The 21,784-nt window shown below is 40.8% G+C and overlaps 1 protein-coding gene across 1 annotated transcript; it reads right to left on the reverse strand.

Annotated features, from left to right (window-relative positions):
• Positions 1-265: 265 nt before the first annotated feature.
• Positions 266-1,711, reverse strand: LOC115380022 (cyclin-dependent kinase 5 activator 1-like). Its single transcript, XM_030081040.1, has one exon. It carries the CDS (start codon positions 1,475-1,477, stop codon positions 587-589), a length of 891 nt encoding a protein of 296 aa, XP_029936900.1. The 5' UTR covers positions 1,478-1,711; the 3' UTR covers positions 266-586.
• Between the last annotated feature and the right edge of the window lie 20,073 nt (positions 1,712-21,784).

A 21,784-nucleotide genomic window follows, 5' to 3' on the forward strand; every position in this document is an offset into this window, starting at 1 on the left:
TGTTATAAACGTCTATAGAGTTGGATGTGGCCCTGGTGAAACCACACTTGGCCCTGACTGCGGAAAAGTGACTCAAATAGCAATGAGGGAAAGGAGGACAGAGTTGGCTCGGCAGGTCAGCACCGCGGACAGCTCCGCCTCTCGACCCCAACAACACTGCTAATTCACATTCCACCCAGAAACTCACCTCAACACGACAACCACGATGTAGCCTAATCATGAAAAAAAAAAAAAATAAAAAAAATAAATAAATAATAATAATACAAAATTTGAATTTCACGTTGTAATTTAGAATTGAATCATTAAATGAGAGCCTGTTTCCCGCGAGCACCCCGAGGGACAAGAAAATAGAGGACAATACGAGCTTACCGCCGGCATGCACTGAACGTCATGTCCTAAACTGTAACCTAGACACCATACTGAAGTAGTGTAGCGACTTGAATGCTTTAGAAAGATAATCAGCTCACGATTGACAAGGGTGGCAGCCCTTCAGTGTGAGGCTTTACATTCAAAACCACCATTCTGTGACTGTGACATTCATCAAAAAACACATCACCGATTTTATGTTCTGTCCTCCTGCCTCAACTCAGCGGTCCAAGTTTGTCTCACTGGCATCCCGCTGGTTTTTGAGGTCCTGGAAGACCTCGGTGAAAAAGTGCGGGTCTGAATTCAACAGCAACATTTTGGCACTCATCCTGTTGATGATGCTGAGCGACATATCCCAGAAAACGTCCCTGTTCGAGTCATTCATGAACGGCTTGAGGGGGTAAGAGATCTCGTTGCCCATGTAGGAGTAGGCGAGGTAGAGGCATGTCTGAAAGGTGCCCTGCAGCTCCACAGAGCTGCCAATGTCGTCTGTTACCGTGTCCTGGCACAGCAGGTAAACGAACACCACGTTGGCCGGTGTGATAAACCCTTGGTCCTGCCAGCCCTGCATCAAAAGAGTCCGGTCGATGTTTCGAAACCAGAGAATGACCTCTCCGGTGGTTAACTCCTTCAGTTTGAAGCACCTGCGGCACATAAAGTCTCCCAAACAGCGCAGCAGCTCTCCGGTTGAAGCCTGGATGATCACCCGCCTCGGAGACAGCAAAGACAGGCTGCTGGACTGCTTCTGCACCTTGGAAAGCCTCCCACTTTGGTCTAGGGTCTCGTTGTTTTGCTGGGGGACAGTGGGGACTGGGACAGGAATGGGCACTTTGGGTTTCTTCTCTTCGGTTTGGTGCGATTTCTTGATATTTTCGCTGTTGAGCAGAGCCACCTGGCTGGTCGGGGGGTCGGCGGCCGGCGGGGGGTTGGGGTTGACTTTCTTGGCACTCTTCTTGGCAGAATTGGCCACCAGCTTCTTCCAGGAGAGAGAGACGAACATCGAGTGCCGTTTGAGGCTCTTGTCGTTTTTATTAACTCCATTTGCTGCGACATCGCCGTCCATAATAGCTCCCTTCTTTGTCGCAGGGGATATAGACAGGACGGTTCCCATCCTTGCGACCGACAGAAGCAGGTAGCCCACACACGGATGCTGCTGCAACGCACGATCTTCTGGTGAGAGGCGGTAAAGAGGAGTCACGGCGACGGATTGAACTCCATTGACAGTGTGTTTTAATTCTAACTAATCGTTCCTCGACGTTTGGGAACGAAGAGCAAACGAGCTGGCTGGGTTAAATTCCAACAGACGCGTTTATCCGCTCTGTAACGTTGCGACGCACTCTCACCGTTACGGTAAACGCAGATTAGTCCTGTCAAGTACAGTGTTTAAACAAACCCCCAAGTACAGCCATGACTGACAGCCGGTCGAACCAATCAGAGTGGCAATCAATGATCCAATCAGTATTGGCTGCTATTTTTAGGTCTAGGTTGCCATTGATAGGTACAGGTGACTAGGGGACCTATTCTAGTTCACTTAGTCCAGTTACCTTGACTGTTGCTAGACTAATTTTATTTTAATCCCTTCATAAGCCAAGCAAAAGAGAAGCATAGCCATAGATATAGGCTTCCTGAATATATTTGGTCCCACTGATCCATAGCCCATTAACAACCTATATATTACATGGAAAACACATGCATTATTTTCCTCATCTGCAACTCACTATCTTTGTACAATCTAATACCATCATATATGTTAATGACCTTTGAAGGTCATCATATTCAGCAATAATTCCTTGGGAAATCTATCTATAAAATATACCTGTGTGAGACCCTCTAACAGTTAACAGTTTAATTTTTGCCAGAAAGTGGGAGAAAATGATTGGCATACTGACATACATACAGCCACTACAACCAATGCAGGTGCACTGCATGGTGCAAGGGGTGCAAGGGTCCAGAGCCTTCCAAGCAATCTGTGGTGGCCTCTCATATCCCACAGATGGATGTTCAACTAGTTAAAACAATCACTGTATCATATATGGTACACTAACAATCACACACTCTAAAAACAAAGATTTACAGGCTCCCTAATACATTCTTTATTCTCCAGATTGGTTGCAAACAATAATTATGTGTTTGTTGTCATCCTCAAAAAATATTACTTGTTTTTGTTGGCCATTACTCAGTGTTGAAGCTTTAGGTTAGATGATGGAAGTTGGTCTATTATAGAGATCAGTAGGCTGCGGTTGGTGGTGCTGACAAGGGGTTACAGTTTGATGTGTGTGAGAGGTGGTGCAGTGGGCCTCTCTGTAATAAAAGATGCACCTGTTAATTTGTATTTAATGGATGAGATGGTAATATATGCATATGAGAAAAGGTGCACCAAAAACATTTGTTATGGCACCAATTGCTGTCATATTATGCAGCTAATGGTTTTGAGATTAGTCCTTTAAGACAAAGTTGGCCTGGGCCTATGCATTAACTGCTCTAATCTATAACAAAATGAACTTCAAATAAAGACAGTGATTTGTTCATCTTCCTTGTCAGCGCTTGGCTGGCTCGAATTCAGAGGCTTTACATCTTGATTAACTTGAACAAAGATCTTGATGTGAGTTCTCAGGATATACAGGATTAAATTCAGTGATGTTATCATATTGCAAATTTAGTCTGGGAGAGTCCCTCCACTATGATGCTGTGTTGTGTCTAAAATGGCCAGTGACTCACATAAACATGTCCTGCTTTAGTGTTAAAAGATACATTCAATGAATAGCATAATACAAGGTTTATTGTTCTCCCCAGATCACAGAATCTGTTCTTTGTGTTTCCTGATGGCCGCAAATTAAATGTCCCTTGAATAAAGTGAGTACAAGTGATAAAACAGCAGGTAGGAAGTCCGGTTCATTACATGGTCCCAAAAGTACCTGTCACTAAAATCTTTTAGGTGTGCAAACATGTTTTACCTTCTTGTGTCTTGCTGATGATTGCTGGTCTGCCAAATGCCATTTGTCCTAAATAAAAGCTTCATTTCCATACAAAATCAAGCTGTTCATGCAGCTGTTGGCGTTGTATAAAGATGACTCTCATTTTCAGAACTTCAACACTTATGTATTACTTAATTCATTATGTTTCTTGTGGAGTGGGTGCTCAGCTCTGGACTATTATCATAACTATAGTGACATGTGACACGTGTCAGTATGAAACACAGCAGTCCCATTGCTTTTAGGATTTTTTTTCATTCTGAAGTGAAATAAGAAATTTCTAAAAAGCTTCAGGGTCAATAAAATATAGAAAACATTTGATCCACACATGGATTTTTGGAATTTCTTCAGCTCATCATTACATTAGCTGTGCCCAAGTGTTCACCAACAGTATAAATGGAAACCACCTTTAACAGCCTCAAAATGGCTGTAAAAGTGAACACAGCTGACACATGCTGTCAGCCCTTGTATCAAAAATAAGCTCCAAGGACAAGCAATAATTTACCAAGTGAAAAATATTTTGAGCCTGTCTAAAATCAGCATGTAAACAAAACTACTAGTAGTTTGGGTGTTTCAACAAGATGGACACAAATGTGAAATACTATAGTCTTTCTGGTCTGACCACTATGCTTTGAGTTGTGAATTGAGTCTCCTACTGTGGCACAGATTGAGCCGTCTTTGTTTTCTAATCCCAGAGTTCATCCATGCCCTCATGCCTGTAATGTTTTCATGAGAAATGTTGGAAAGAAAATTGTACTAACTTTTCATCCCCTGGGCAAAACTATATTCCAAACTGTTTAACCGTAAAACCTGAACTATGCACAGCACACTTGATTTCTCTTGTCAAGCACTTCAGTGTTTTCAGAAGTGTGAACATCATTTGCCCTGACCTATAATGTTACAGTTTTGTCATTTGAAATGCATTCATTTTCAGTCCTTTACTCAGATTTTGAGGTTTCACTTATCACGAGGGAAACGTGAACTTGTGAACATGTGCCTTACAATGCAAAAGCACTTGCAGCAGGATCACTGGTGAGGCAACTTGACCAGTGATCAATTAAAAAGTGAGAAGAACTGATAAGGCGATCAACTTTCAGATCAGCACTATTTAAATGTTTAACACCAGTTGTAATGTAATTTGACTATCTCCTTTGTCTCTAGAGGTTGATTTGCAAATGTTTTATTTTTATCATTTAATGTGTTCATTCAGCTCTCACCTGCCCTTACTGTAACTCTGTTCGTCAGGCCACAGTGCTAATCTCACACCCAGCTAGGCCTGCGTGCGTATCTGAGGAAACCATGTGGTTGATCCAATTAATTTCAATTAACCTCAGTAGACGTGACGCTACCCTTTTGAGTTACATGACTACGGGTTAATCTTTCCATTCAGCCTGGAGTGGAAACAGACACAAATAGCAGTCTTGAAAAAGGACCTTGCAGTTCCAGTGAATTGTGATCATCTGCTAAATAATGGTAAACATCTACTCTGTTATCATAGCTTTCCTTAGACAAGTCCTACAGTGCTGATTTTTTTGTTACAAAGGAACAAAGGACCACACAAAACAAAACACAAAACTACAAGACAGTGTTCCTCCTCTTCACTTTCCCTGTTCTCCCTTATTTCTTTGTCATTATCATCAACATTATCTGCACAAATTATCATTCACTATCACAATAGACACTATCAGCACATTCGGATTATCATGATCACCATCATCTATATCATAATATCATCATAATCCTGATTATTACAGGCATAACAATGGTTATTATAGTTCCCATTAAACTGTGTAACACCTGTTGAAACTGTCATCAAAAAAGAGTGACAATTAGGAGTGGAGTGATGTACAATAGACTTTTAATCCACTCTTAACCTGGCAAATACAATCTAAATTTAGCCAACTCATCTTAAATGAAAGCTGTCCCAAAAGTGTGAAGTGCTGTCCATTAGGTTGTAACATTGTCACTCAAACTGTTTCTCATTATCCAGCTTTTGATCACGCTAATGCTTGATCCAACACAGTAGAAAGCAGATGATGATCAAATGAAACTCTTTCATCATTAATCAAACAGAGCAGAGCAGACACGACAGGGCAGAGGCATAATCACCATGTGACACACATACAACATTTGGCTGTTTTGTTTCTTCATCTGACTGCCCTTTGTTGTTGGAGCAGCTGGTGACCATATTTGTGTAAAGTATGCCTTTGGATTGCCTATTTTCTATTGTCAAAATTAGGTAAATTTCATGAATCAATCATCTTTGTTATTTAAACAGAGATTCTGATGAGTCATCTTAGACACAAACAAGATCTTTTTTTCAGCTCAAAGGATACTTTTCATGGGTGACTGATAGCTGCCTGGTTATGATACAATGCTTCGATAGAATATGGGTTTACAGGTACCAAAATACAGTGTCATTTGATATAATCTTTAATGCATATTATTAATTAAATATGGCAAAATCAAGGCTCTCACTCAGTACTCACTGATTGGACAGCGTGTTGGCCTAATATTAGGGATATTGTTCCCCAAATGGAGGCCCAGGTCAATTCTCCCAATGTGACCATACCTGGCCAACATTTTTAACCAATATATAACTACATTTGTTACAGAGGCATAGCACTAGCTAGCTCACTCTGCATCCCAAACAGAGAGCAACAAAAAAAGAACTTGCCCCATAGCGATTAATAAAGTATGTCAAAAAAATGTATTGCCTCTATTTCAAGTACAAAAGTGCCAAGGAGGGATATTCTCCCTGGAGGCTGAATTTCATGGGATATCATCTTGAAGATGATGATTAAATTAGGGAGCAACAAAACTAGTTTTATCCTGTTATGCAAGACATGGCTCCACTGTTGAGGGTACTTTGGAAGTTTAATACAGTACAAATCCCTCAAATGCTTTGTGCAAAGACATTTTTATCCCAGGTCTCAGTTACAAATGAGGTGGCAGGATGGTAAAAGAAGGAGTGTTAGGAGCAGGGAAGAGAAGCAAGAGGAGGAGGAAGATGAGGAGAATGCTGAGGGAGGAGCTCATGTGCAGTGGACAGGAGGAAAGAGGGTTGAGAAAGAGAGAGACGGAAGCATTCGGGTTAAAAATATTTTGGGTAGTAATAAAGTAGGAGAAATAAGCGAAGGGATGGTAGAGGCAGAGGAGATGACTTGTGGCTTACACACATTACAGGTGGTGAGATGATTGGTCTTACTACTAGGGCAGATGGATACACAGATAGATAGATAGATAGATAGATAGATAGATAGATAGATAGAAGCAGAGAATTCAGAAATAAACATAAACACAGAGACAAAGTGAGTCAGAGAGGCAGAGATGGACAAAGTGTTGTTTTCTGTCCCAGCTGCTCACTGACGTTATTCATTACAGGATGAAGGGAACATCTGATGTGTAAATTCACCGGACAGACAGAACATCCAGTACTGTCAACACAATGGGAAACTATGAATTTAGTCATCTACATAATGGACTGCTAACTACATACTTCCCTTTGATGCTGGGAGGACATGAATAGAAATGACTTTTTGAAAGTATATGCATATTGAATTTCCTCCCCTTGCAAAGATACAACTTTTGAAATAATAACAAAGCCTGAATATTAAAAACAAATGATTGAATCTGAATTCTTTATATTTGCATGTAACCACAGTAAGATAATACTAGGTTAAGTCATAAAAATGAAGTTTATAAACCTGCTGATTTGTAGCCATTAATCACTCCTCACTCATAATATACTGGGTTTATATCATACTTATGCAACTGATAATGGATATGCAATATTAAGCCGGAATGGGAACTGACATATGAGGCCAATTCGATGCATATGACAGCAGGTGTAGAGAAATACATTTCTAATGGAAGTCATATGGAAGTTAGTCATACATTTCCCAGCTGTATTACTTCAAAATGATGCACATGTACCATGGCCGTTATGCTAGTATGAGCTTGGTTATTTAATTCTGTAATGACTTCACTCCAAGGAGCTGTGCAGTCTGAAGTTACCACCTCTCCATTTTCCTTGCTAAGTCTGCCCCCTGATGGTGACACCCTGCAACTGCAGTTGTTAAAAACAGCTGTATATTTTTCAGTACCCAAACTAAAATTTACATTGCTTTTTGGCATTGTAATTACTCATTCAATCACTCATTTCACAAAATGCTATGCAAGCATACCACGGCCAGGGGTTTCTTGCCAAAACTGGCCAGTGTTTTTCAATCAAAAGCTGTTTTAACCTGCCATAATTCAACTGGTACATGCAGGAGTGTCACTGTATCTGGTAAGGTGGTGCTAAATGATGATGAGTGTCATTGTGACCCGTGATGAAAAGGAGAAAAAAAAATCAGCCAGTCAGTCACAGGTACTCAAAAAACTACTGCAGCAAGTCGTTCTGTGTGGAATTGGCAAGGGACAGACCAATACGGTATGAGGGCAACACCATAAATCTGCCAAATGCTGGATCTTCAGCTACATCTGCCTTGGAAGTGGTGCAAGTGCTCTCTGTCCATCCAACGGCTGATGGCATTTATTTTTCCTTTGAGTTGGTTGCTAACTGTAACATTTGAATTACATGGTTTTCATGACTGAAAATAGAAACTCACTGTATCGGCCAAATGCTTTTAAAAGTATGTTATTAAAATACAGTTTCTTGCTCAGACGCTGCAGTTTTACATCTGAATCCATGATTTACTTACTGCGTATGCATTTTTTTCATAAGATAAAAGGATGAAATGTTGAAATAAATATCTTTCCCACTCTTTTTTTCCCCCTTTTTGTCTGCAATACACACAGTAGCTCTTTGAGGGCTTTGAAGAGGTTTGAAAGGCACATAGCAAATATTTCATGTTGGCATATGCTTTTCATCTTTTAGTGTATTGCACACATACATCTGGCCCTTGGATAGCCTATTGTGCACTCTGCAGACTTGTATTTACCATCACACACTCACACACACACATGAACGCACGCATGCGCACACGCATGCACACACACACAAATTCAAAGCATGTCAAAACATCTTGCTTTTAACCCAAAGGGCAAAAAAGGCTAAAAATATTTTGTTCTGAGTTACCTCCGCTGTTTTATGATTGTCAGAATTAGTAGCTGAAAAAAATGGCCACTTTTTATCTGTGAAAAAGCTGATTTGCATCTGTTGGTTATAAATAAATTCACGATAACCACTGGAGGGCAGTCACAGCCAGCTCACAGTGAACCCGGATTATTGTCATGAAGGGCTTGCTGGTGACATTTGCTGTCAGCGGGCGTCTTCACCACTCCATCCTAGCATTTAATTAGCTCTAGTGAAACCATGGAAGGACATATCAGAGGGAACGACAGAGGACAGGAGAGAAGAAAAGAGGAGAGAGGCTTTCTGAGACCTCTATCTAATATTAGCCATAGTGACAGAATTCTCCTGTCAGCTAATTCAGGCTTTGCCAGGAGGACAGTGAGAGTAAGCAAAGGAGGCAGAGGATAGTGGGGAAGCCTTGCAACATGAAGAACATGTTGCAATGCTCGAAAGCTCCAATATGAAATTTAAGTTTATACATTTTTGAAAATACAGTATGCACTGAGGGACATGCATAGTATTTGTTGATGGAAAATGTACATAACAAAACAAGTATCCTTTTTCTAGTACTTTTAATTTTGATTTTTGATATTTTTAATTTTTTCTGTTTTCTGTTTTTTTCTGTTAATGTTAATTTGATTTATTATTATTTTATTTTTAATTAATTTACATGTAATTTTCAATTATCCTTTTTCTATTAAATTAACCAAGTACATTTTATTAAATCAGTTATGTTTTGGTAGCCTGTATGGCAAAAATTATACATTAAGATGATAAATGATGATGAAAAACAAAGGGATACAGCGTGTTTGTGCTCAAACACGCTGTATTTCTTTTTTTTCTTCTTTTTTCTGTACTTCTTTTTTGCTTCCTCTTTCCATTCAGTTCATTTCAAATGGGTTTTATTGGCAGGAAATACAAACACACCTGCTGCCAAACCACATAAACAGTATAAAGACAAATTAAAAGGATAGTGACAATACTGACCAAAGAGAGAAAATAAAGTAGTTCTCAATGCAATTAACAGATCCCATTACCAAATAATCAATCACACAATGTCTCTAGTGACAGTATTACTATTAAAATATTCATGTCAGGATGGATAAAGTGTGATGAGGTGTAACTATGAGCAAAGTTTTATTATAATACTGAGAAATAAATACTTGCTTGGACTTTTACTAAACTAAATAAGCAAAATAGGGTAAAGAAAGTGGAATGAAATATTTGGAAAGACACTGACACAAAAGGATTCTTATGTTAGATGTAATTTTATTATTATTCTTCAACTGTTGCCGAAGTTTTGGTGTGTGTGTATGTGTGTGTGCTGGACACATCAAACGGCAGTGAAGGGATCGGGTGTCCTGTCTTATCGAGGACTTGTCTGTCAAGGCCGTCGGCGGGGATTAGCATGGCTGACACAGGCAGGTGGAGACACACAAACACACACAACTAGAGAGAGCATAGAGAAGAGAGAAAGAGAGAGAGGCAGGTGGGATCATACAAACACACACACACAAACACGCAAGCGACCCCCCTCCCCCATACACACACACACACACACACACACACACACACACACAAGCAGGTGGGCCACTGTGAATATTGCATAAGGAAGCTGCCTCTCCTCCTCTTGTCTGCAGCTGGCCATGGAGTTACTGATAGTGACATGTGCACGCACACACACACACACACACACACACACACACACACACACCTCCTTACCAGATATTCACATATTTTCCCATCCTTGACAAGGCGGGATTGTTAACACCACTGAATAGGGCAGTTCATGTATCACTGGAAGACTCATCCTCCCATTGAGAAATATGCAGCCAAACGTGCAGCTCTCTCCAAGTCTTTGTCAGGCCAGTCCGTCTCTCATTCACATAGACAGGCAGCTGTTTTTTGGGGTTATAATGAAGTATAATTGAGAATATATGACAGAGTGCAGATTCACTTCAAATGAACACCGTGTGATGCTGAACTGTCTGGCTGAAATTCATCAAATCCGGTGCATCTCCATGTCATCAGCATGTCATAAACCCTGAATAGATGCTTGTTGTCCTTCATGTCCATACTTTAAAATACCAGTTGCCAAAGCTGATATGGGCACTGTCCTGCTCAGGCCCATGTAACATGAAGCACAAAAGCAACATCTGGTGTTAAACAGCCCCACCTGCTCTTTTCTATTTGATTATGTAACAAAAGAGGGAAAAAATGACACGAAAACAAAGCTAACACTGTACCAATCCAATCAAACACAGCTAGGCGATCAAAGACTGTGATCACAGACACACACACACAGACACAGGAGACGGGTGTGGCAAACACACCACACAAAAACATTAAGTTAATCATGCAAGGTTAAGGCAGGGAGACAGACACATGCGCATGCACACACACACACACACACACACACACACACACACACACACACACACACACACACACAAAACGATGTGGGTCTTTCCTCTCATGCAAAACCAGCCTGCGGTCCTGTCCTGTACTGTTGTGGCTCTCTGCTATAATTATAACAGGGGCAGATAAGCATTCAAATACTTTGATGTTCTTATCTGGAGCAGCCAAACTCAAAGGGTGAATGGGGACACACACTCAGACATCCAGAGACAGAGACAGACATGTTGCACGCACACATATACACACACACAGGTCAAAAGAAACACTTGCCGCTAATGCAACATCATCACGCAATCAGAGGATGAGTAAGGGACACATTGCACATCTGGAAAAATTTTTTAAAACAAATTATATTTACCTTATAGTGCCTAGCAGAATTTGTTTTGTTACGATGAGTTATGACAAAACTGTTAGCTCATTTGTGCTTCATTTATATCCAAAGTCAAAATAAATCTTCACTGCATGTCACAATAACGTCACAGCCTAAGACATAATCGCACAAGAGCAAAAGTTTTGACGTCGACTAAATCCCTTGGACATCCAGATCTGATCTTTTCATTAAGAGGAGAACAATGGGTGCCTGGTTGTATGGATCGGATTGCCTGGTGGTTAGAAAGACTGTCGTCAAAAAGTCGCTGGTTTGATCACCATGGCAGCCACTGTCAAGCCTCATTCTGTCATATCTGAGCAAGGCATCAAACTCCCACCTGCTGAAGAGGAGTGTAATGTAATAAATGTCAGTTAAGTCATAAAAAATTATGTTAAAATATCGTCTCAGCCATTTGTATCAGCAAACTGTATCTAACAGGCCCTGACAAGTATGAATAAAAGGCAGATAACTACAGTTTGCCGATATTCTTCAGCAGGAAGTAGTTCCGACCAAACCCCTCACCCCTGAGGGCTGTGGATTATGCCAGGTATCTGTGTCATTGTTATTGGTAAGAGCTGTTGCTGTTGAGTTTTTTCACATGTAAATTTTGACGGTTTGAGCTCCACAAAAGAGGACCCATCTAGCCCCATGATACTGGGGTGAAGCGAGACAGGGGAGGATTGAAACAGACTGGCATCCTCAACAATAGCACTGCTGAAAAAAAAAGGTGATACCCTTTATAACCACTAGGCTGTGCCCTTGTCTGTCCATCACATTGGCCTGATCTGTGGCCAATGTTTTATCAGTTGAAACCAACCTTTGTGTCTTTGTGTGTGTGTGTGAGTGTGTGAGTGTGTGTGTGTGTGTGTGTGTGTGTGTGTGTGTGTGTGTGTGTGTGAGTATGTGTTTGTGTATGCGCATTCATAGAGGGGGTTCACCACACACACACACACACACACACACACACACACACACACAGAGTCGGCTTGTCATCAGTCCTGGCCTTTGATGGCATGCTGTCTAGTCCCACTCCACTAACCCCTCTTTGTTCTTCCAAAAAAAAAAAAAAAAAACACCCTCCTCTCCCCTTCTCCTCTCATCCCCTCTTCCTCCTCTGTGTCTGGAAGATATCTGATTAGGGCCAAAATGCAGAAGGCTAAGAAAAAAAGAAAATTACAAATATTTATGTCATGTGTATATTTTCCTGGTGTCTTATGTGTACTTTTTTCCTCAATAAGACTTAAATTCATATCTAAGGTTAAAATAAGATAACATGTTCATACAGTGGTGGAAAAAAGTTTTCAGACACCCTTAAAATTTTACAGAATCTCACAATCTCAAATATTATCATGAAATATTTGTGGAAAAATCTTTTTTGTGTTTCAAAAAGTGTGGCTGCATTAGACAGATACAAACAAATACAAATTATATATATATTTTTGTTTATTGTTTACAAGAAAAACTAACAAAACTAAATTCTTGACAGTTTAATCTTTATTTTCAGGCGTGTTTCCTGCGTTAGGTTCCTTGTTTTAGCCATTTTTGTGTCTGAACAACTTTCAAATGTGCTGGCTTTATATAGACACCAAGCTTGGCAACAAAAATTGTGTCTTTTAATAAAAAGAATGACCTTCATCACTGGTACCAAAATTGCACTTGAAAACCTAAGAGTGATTTGTTAATGCAATATTTCACAAATGCATGGGGTGTCCGAAAACTTTTTCCCACCACTGTATATCTTCTGGCAACATATTCTGATTCTAATCTTTACAATGGGGCTTCCCCTAATTTCACTGGGCATTTTTGTAAAAAGAGGAGATACAAAGAAAGAAGAGAGAAAGAAAAGGAGATGACGCACAACTAAAACTATGAGTAACTACAGTGTTTTGAACTGCATGTACTTTCTCCTGCAGAGCCAGCGGGATGCCAACGTATAAAAATATTGACATGAGTGCTCTGCATCTTGTCTTGGAAACTGGCAGTCAGCCTTCACTCAAAGGCATTTTTCTTTTCCATAGGTATGAATACATCAAAACATCTGAGAACAGGTAGGTCTGAAATTGTGTTTTCAAATTTGTAGCCATAGGAACCATAAAGCTGTACGAAATATTAAAAAGAAAAAAAAAAAAAAACATCTTCCAACACACCCCAATATCCTTTTGGCTGAATGGTGGATGTTAAGGTTCACACGCAGGTTCAAACCCAATCTGTTTCACAGTGGGAAGGGATTGGAGCTCTGTTTTCACAGTAGGGAGATTCCTGCTCCATAGGAACAAACTGCTGAGGCTTTGATGCTCCATAGGAGCTACTGAGAGAGAGAAGAGGGAGCGAGAGAACGAGTAAGCAGGCATGAGTGAGAGAGAGAGTGAGAGAGAGAGAGAGAGAGAGAGAGAGAGAGAGAGAGAGAGAGAGAGAGAGAGAGAGAGAGAGATAGAAAGAGAGACAAGGAGAACAACAGAGATTGAAGTGATGATGACCTTCTTAGAGTAACCTTGGATTGTTCCTCTTGGAAGAATCACCATGTATGGCTAACAGATGTTTCATATTTTTGCTTCTGGGCTTATCAAGCCCACGGGGCAGAGGAACAGCGATCTATCCTAATTTCTGCCAAATTTATGTGTAAATTTCAAATGAAGCAGAGAGAAATTTGGTTCTCCAGTATTTTTTTTTTTTTTTAAATATAAACCCCACTGACTCCAGTTTTGTTGTATGGTTACATAATATTCAGTTGCAAGGGTTCAGCTGACAAAAACAAGTATCACCTACTTGCAAAGCTATCCAGCTCACAAACTAGCAAGTCATTACTTCCTCCAACTTCCCTGTCCCTATTGTATGGGGTCAAATAAAGAGAGGAGAATGAAAGTGGGTTTTTTTGTATCTATTGTAACTTAAATAAAGCAGAAATGCCAAGTGAGGTCTATTGCAAATAGACCCTTTTCAGCGCCCCTTAGCCTGTGGTTGTTGTATTTTCTGAGTCAGAGACCAGGGAGAGCTCCACAGCCCTGTGGCTGCTGGCCAGCTGGCTAATGCATTCCTATCGACTGGTGGCTATCTCTCCTAACTTCGCCTCCCTCCCTCATCCCTCTCCTCCCTCCTCTCTGCTTCCTTCTCTCCTTTACATCCCAACACAAATACACGCACATGCATAGCAATAATACACACACGTAATATTGATACACAGTGTTGAAAGGGGTAAGCCACACTGCGGATGATGTCACTGCATCCAAGAGCCTTGTGTGTGTGTGTGTGTGTGTGTGTGTGTGTGTGTGTGTGTGCGTCTTGTGTGTTTTAAAGGTGAAATAACTCTCAGTCGAAGTAATAAGGTCACTTTATTGTGGGAGGTGTCATCCTGAGGCTGATCAACGCAGCGCTCCTCTGGGACCCCCACTGCGACGCCAAGCTGTCAGGACAGTGACAAAATGCAGGGCAACACAGGATTATCAGGACAAACGAAGCACTAGAGAAAATTTATTGCAGTATCTTGTGTTTCAGTGTTATTGCTAGAAATAACATTTGTTTTGATTAAAAAGAGATATAGCACAGATAAATTTATGAAAATCTGTAAGAGCAAATCTCTAGCGAGGAAGCGATAAAGTAAAGATACAACAATACAGCATTTTCTAAAATGTGGTCATAACCCAAAAATGTCTCTAGTGGGTCCCCATGTGTTGTAATGTGCCTGTGCTCCAAGGTGATATTCATGAATGTGCCACTTTTCCACCGCAGGAACTGACCACGGGAGCCCTTTTGAAGAACTAAGAACTCTTACCTCTGTTTCCAGTGGATAAGCCGGTCCCTCTTTTCCCCTGGGGATTCAGTTCCTGGACCCAAAATGTCTCCTGCAACCGAGGCTGTCCTCTTCGAGTTCCCGGGGGCCATCAGGGTGGAGTTTAGCGCTGAATATCCGAGGTTGATTGAATGTACGATGCAAGCAGCATAGAAGTGTCACCTCCACCAAAAACAGGAGTGAATGGCTGTGAACACAAACTATGAAAAGATTGTTTTGTCAAGACGGTTGACCTCCATTACTCCAAATATGTCAGCTTTTGTTTTTCCAGTTGGCTCAGTACCACTATCAACCTCTGCACGTCTCTTCTCCAAAACTGCGTGCAACATCAGAGCGGCACAGTAGCAAATGATTATGAACATAACAACGGCTTTGACATCCACGTTTCCATGTTTCCTCGCCTCTACGTTTATTGTTTTGCTGTTGTCAGAATGTCTAAACACCTCCTCCTTATTTACATCAAGTTTGCTGCTCTGCAAACACACAAGCCAGTGTCCACTCTGGAAATTGAAATTCCAATTGAAATTTAAAATCTAAAACTGTTGGATAGAAATTCCATATGATTCACACTTTTTTTTTTTTTTTTTCAAATTTTGATTTAGAATTTTTTTTTTTTTTTTTTTACGAGAAACATCACACACACACACACACACACACACACACACACACACACACAGTACTTTTGTGTGGGAATTTGATGTTGTTGGGCTGGATGGGTTTTGTTTTGTGGAGTTCAAACCAGCATAACTTTACATGTTAAAAAATCAACAGCATTTCCCCAAAACAATGGCATGGATAATGGCAAAGGCAAGTAGGATTTTTTTATTATTATTATTATTATTATTATTATTATTATTTTTTTTTTTTTTTTGGGGGGGGGGGGGTTATTGTAATTTAATGTAGTTAAATTTATAATTACAAAAATTATTGAAAGTTATATGCATATTCATCTATATGACTATTTCACTGACTATATGTGATTCAGTTAAAATTATCAGTTTCTTTCTGTTTTTCTTTCTTTCTTTCTTTTTGTATGTTTGTTTGTTTGATTGGTTTGGTTTTAGCCAGACACCTTCCAGTCAGACATTCATCTTGCCTTATCCAACAACAGGGGGCAGCATTGGATCCTAAATTTCTCTCTCTCTCTCTCTCTCTCTCTCTCTCTCTCTCTCTCTCTCTCTCTCTCTCTCTCTCTCTCCTAAAGCTGGAGCCCATGACATCAACCTTCACATTCTCCCATGTGAGTTACCAGAGTCCTCACCCAGGGGTAAGGAGTCATCCAAAGAAAACAAACCAAAGCAACCAAAAGGCTCTATTACTGGAATGTGGGTTTGTTACACCCACAATGATCTAGCATCTCCTCAACAGGTGCTGAAAATATGTGGACGAGAGTTTTCATTTGTTTGCTTACATTACAAGTTATTTCATTCAGTTTTTTTTAATTGATTTATTTTTTTATTGGCTGTCACCACAAGTGAACATGATTATGTAGCCAAACCTGACCACTGAACCTCCACGTGAAAACAGAATTCCCCAAAAGAGACCAATAAAGGATCATTTTCATCATTCCAAACTGTTCATATCTCAAATCACAGATATCACAAATACATCCACAAATAGCACATGAAACAAGCAACACTCAGCAAACTAGGGCTGAAAGCTTATTGCTCCAGTCATGCTCAGTTTGCTATTTTTTGGTAGTAGCAGCACATCACCTCACATGGTCGGCAGGCTTGTTAGCAAAACAGCTTAGCTTAGCTGACAGATCACACGGCTACTGCTAATGTGGATCTTGTTATTCCAAGGGCACCCAGAGGAGCATTTTAGCCCCACAGCGGGCCTCCCTCGCTGCGCTGCTATCGTCCCACATCAGCCCAGGGCTCCTTGATGTGGTTTGGGAGGACATGACGGGGCCGAGCGGGGCCCAAAGTGATCAGTCGCGCGGTAACATCTGAAACCCATTTTCCCACAATTAAAGAGAGAGAGAAACTATCAGGACCAAACATCGCCCTGTTTCCACGGCATCGAGTCAAACATTTGTGTGTGTGTGCGTGTGTGTGTGTGTGTGTGTGTGTGAGAGTGAGTGTATGAGTGCGGACACACTTCGGCATGTGTGTGTGTGACACATCCCCCCCACCCCCCCGCACACACACACAGACACTCCTTTCCCACCATAAACAGTGACAGAACATTTCCAAATGTGTTTGTTTAAAAAGAAAGCAGCTTGCCACAGAGGGAGAGAGATTTAGAGCACGAGAGATAAGACAAGACAGGGAAAAAAGAGAGAGAGAGTGAGAGTGACTAAGAGAGAAATGGAGAAAGAAAGAAAACAGAGAGAGGATGGACGGAAGTCAGGGGATTTAGCGCTTGCGGAAGACTTTACACACCTGTTGGCATCACATACAAAGTGCTGACAGTACAAAGAACATCAGTGACAAAATGCATTTACGGTGAGCGACTAAGAGAACTCACTCACATTACCCTCAGTTTACAGTAAGTGGTGCACTGACTGAGATCCCTCACCACTGTGTATATACTGTATATATGTGTGTGTTTGTGTGTTAGCAGGATATGCGTGTTGAGTCGCTCCATCTGCATGCTCCTTGGACATCAAACACAATAAAGTGCAGAGTGAAGCGGAGCTGATTGCTATCTCCAAATGTAATCAACCAATTCAACCGACTAAAACAGGCACATATCCTCTCTCTCCCTCTCTCGTTCACTCTCTCTCTCTCTCTCTCTCTCTCTCTCTTTCTAACTCCAAAACCAGAGTAAAGGCCACACTCTTCCACTCTTTTTTCAGTGCCTCCTCCCTGGTTCAGATCATTGGTCATGATGTGCTAGCCATGTCCTTGGCCCAGGGTGTACGGCACAGTCACCGAGTGCTGCTCTTTACTGTGGTATCAGTGGTCGGCCATTTTACAAACATCCTCCAAGAGAACCTGTCAGTGAAGGTCCTATCCCCTCAAGCCAAGAACTGCAGCTTCCCATGAGCCTCAGCTTTCATTGGTTAGGTTGACCTACTCTGAACCCCAAGATGACCTTTTGGAGCAACCCACGGTTTTTGATCAGTTTGTCTGCTATGAATGAGGCATAGATGTGATAATATCAGGCCCGGTAAAGGCTACATATCATGTTCTTTGGTTTTTTGGGTTGAGCTGCCTTGTATTCCTCTGATCATCTTTGGTTCAGTTACTCTCCATAATGACCTTCGTTCTTCTGTTTATGTGTGTATATATATGTGTGTAAATGTGTGTGTGTGGGTGGGTAAGAAAGCGAGACAAACAGACAGAGAAAGAGAGTGAGAGAGACAGAAAATGGGTGCTTATGTGTGTGAGAGAGTCAGATGAGCTTTTGGATAACTCAAACTCTTTGATCAGTTTGTCTGTTACAAATGAAACATGGATGTGATCATAAGATCTGGTAAAGGCTATATGTCATTTTCTGGTCAGAGCGGAGGTGTTCAAACGCCTTGGACTAAGGCAATCTGTTCACTTTTGGTTCAGTAACCTTGGCCTTCGGTTCGCTGCGTGTGTGTGGTCAATGATGCTACGGTTTTGGTTGACAGTTTCAGATTTGTATCAATAACATCAGACCTGTGTGAATCTGCTATAGCTCTCTGATCATGTTGGAATCGGTAAGTCGTCCTGGCTTTCCTGCAAGTCGGTGTGTGAGTGCACATGTATGTTCATGGAAAAGTGAAAATTGGTTCAATTTGTAGTAGATTATTTTAGACAGAATTATCTCCTATAGCCCACGTAAGCAACTGAACTATTGAAATGTGAGGACGGAAAGAGGAGAGAGAGAAAGGCATCCACAGAGAGGCCGATACAGAGATGGAGCCAGAGAAAGACATACAGAAGCACAAATAATGAGAGAGCACTGAAATGGATCTGTGGACAAACTAGGCAAGGGCACAGAGAGAGAGCAACAAGAGAGACAACAGACAAACAGACAGCGCCAAATCATCACGGTTTGATTCCTTGCTGCTAAGACAAGCATGGTGTAAGTATCCAGGAGTGAGAGCTACTTTGACTGGCCTTCTCTGAAAACACCATCACAGGGAGAGGCATTCCTTAACCTTCAACCTTTTGTAACTTGGCAACAACCGGCTATCATCTCCCATTGCCTTCCTCAGGAGACGAGAGGGGATGATGAGCATGACATCAATTTGTGGCTGCGGAGAATCAAACCTCTAAAAACAGTGAATCCAAACTAATCTGTTATTGCTTTGGATTAGGAGATTTTGCCTGAACTGTTCAATGTAGGCAGGTCTGACATTTTGGGTATGATTCAGTACAACCCTGAGGGATCAAACAGATTCAGTCTCACACACACACACACATACACATACACACATATGCATATAAACACATACTGTATGTGCATGTGCACACACAAACACAAATGCACAGTTACTCATAGGCATTCATTCAGCTTCGACTGTCAACTTGCCATAGCTCATGTCATTGAGTTCAACCATAAATCACAGAACTTACAATGAAGCCATAAAAAAGACAAAAGACAAAACACTTCATTCTCACTTTAATATAAAAGTAATAAACTGAACACTGAGATTTGTAATTACAGTATAGTATACTCTATCTATCTATCCTGTGTAGAAATATAAATCTTGTGTTGTCTTTTCTAATGTATATCTATTGTTAAAATATCTGTTGTTCAGGGCCCCCCATCGGTGGATCCCAAGGGAGGTGTACTTTTACCTTATGATTGCCAGAGAAATATTGGGAAGATTTCTACTATTACTTATACATTTCCTCCCTCTAATTACTAATATAAGCAAATAATCTGAGTCTTGCACCACGAGTTCATCTTTGCAGAAGGCCCCTTTGCAGAGTCATATGAGACAGATTTACCTGGGCAAGGCATGAAGTGCAAAACTGCAGCCAGAGAACAAGAAAGAGTGAGTGAGTGAGAGAGAGAGAGAGAGAGAGAGAGAGAGAGAGAGAGAGAGAGAGAGAGAGAGAGAGAGAGAGAGAAGATCCTGCGAGGGTAGCAGCTGATGCTCTTGGTCCCGTCTAACCACTGATGCTGACTGGCAGCCATGTCAAAAGCTCAGAAGTCGAGCTATGTTGATTCTCAAGTTCATCTTTAGGACACGTCAGAGTAAAGCTCATTATACATGGTTTTGCACGGCTAGGAATGTGCACACACACACACACACACATATGCACACATACACAAACACATACATGGATGCACACACTCAAATTGTTCTGTGCGGTAACATCTTGACTGTCAGTATTTATAATGAGCAGTAAAAACATTCAGGGTTCACACATAGTGAAGAGTGGATTAAATATAATTATAGATAAGACATCTTCATCTGGAGATTATCTCTCTGTGATGTACAGTGAAAAAGTCAGACTTAGGGTCCTTGTTAGGACACAGGGATCATAGATTACAGATCATAACACCCGAGATGTATAATCACATGTGCTCTCACACCGTATGTGAGGTCTTGTAGGTCTAATATGGACATACACTATAGTGTCTGACATCTGCTGTTGTGAAAACATGATTATCACCAGGTCAGTGCCCGCATGCATGTAAAGACAGCTGATACTGTTTGTCCTGTAAGAGCTGAGAATTTTCCACAACAGTAGGTAAATTCAAATTTTTCAAACTGTGAATGACTTAAAAACGGTGGGCCATATTTGGCATTGTCCCCAACCACAAAAGCTATTCTTGATTTTTCCCAAAATTGTTTTCTGCTTTGCACTTTGTAAATACTCATATTTCGATAGCGACAAAACAAATGTCTAAATGTTTGGATGATGTGTGTCCTGACTGAAACCAACAACAAAACCACTTATAAAATAGAATTATTGGATGATTGAATTTGACTGTTTTATGTGAGGGCTTTCACCAATATCACACAACCATCCATGAAACAGTAATATTGAATTATTGAATTTAACTTTTTATGTGCCTTTTCCCAGCAGAGTTTAATTAAATTTTACTCACCCAAAAATGTTTGAACTACCAGTTCCACTGGTTTTGTTTAGAAGATAATTGACTTCGCTTAGCCTTGATCGATTCCTAACAGGGCCCAAGGCACCAGTTGTTCCATTTAATGCCTCATTTTAGCTTTTATTGTTTTCTTAATTTTGTTGTGGTATCCCATGAAATCCAGCTAAATTCCATGTGATCATATAACAAAGACCTTTCATTTTTCTTCTACCAGGGAGGATTTTGCTTAAGTAGCTAAAATCACTGCTTTTCTGCGGTGACATCTTCAATCTAGTAACTGATGGTTTGTTGAGTAAAGAATCTGTCTACCAGATCTGGCCAAGGTAGTATCCAAGGCAAGGATAAAGCATCTTGTGCCCAGGAGACAAGCTGTGGTAAACAGCAGGGGTGTCCCTTGGTGCCATTAATCTTTGCCTTCCATCTTTTTGTCCTGAACAGCAGAAGGGCACAGGGTCAGCCCGACAGGAACCAAGCCAAGTTTCACCATCCCAGGGAAGTCTCTGAAACTCCATGTGTGAGGAAAAACTAACAGCTACATATGTTGAACAAGAAATATGGAAGAAAGCCCTGTACTTAAGTCCTGCTTTCAGGCTACATATATAGATTTCACCAGGGTTCAAAATATGGCTCAGAACATGAGTCACTTTGTATGATGGTAGAAGTCTGATAAAGAAATGAGCTAGGCCTGCTATAAAACTGGGGTGTGTTTGATGGCCTGAATATTTTTGTGAGAAAAAAGTGACTAGAATTTGTCATAGCAAAGTAAAACCAAATGGCTCTTTTACTCCAGCATTTTG

Source organism: Myripristis murdjan, chromosome 21 (assembly GCF_902150065.1).
Source record: "Myripristis murdjan chromosome 21, fMyrMur1.1, whole genome shotgun sequence".
In the NCBI taxonomy this organism is placed as follows: domain Eukaryota; kingdom Metazoa; phylum Chordata; class Actinopteri; order Holocentriformes; family Holocentridae; genus Myripristis; species Myripristis murdjan.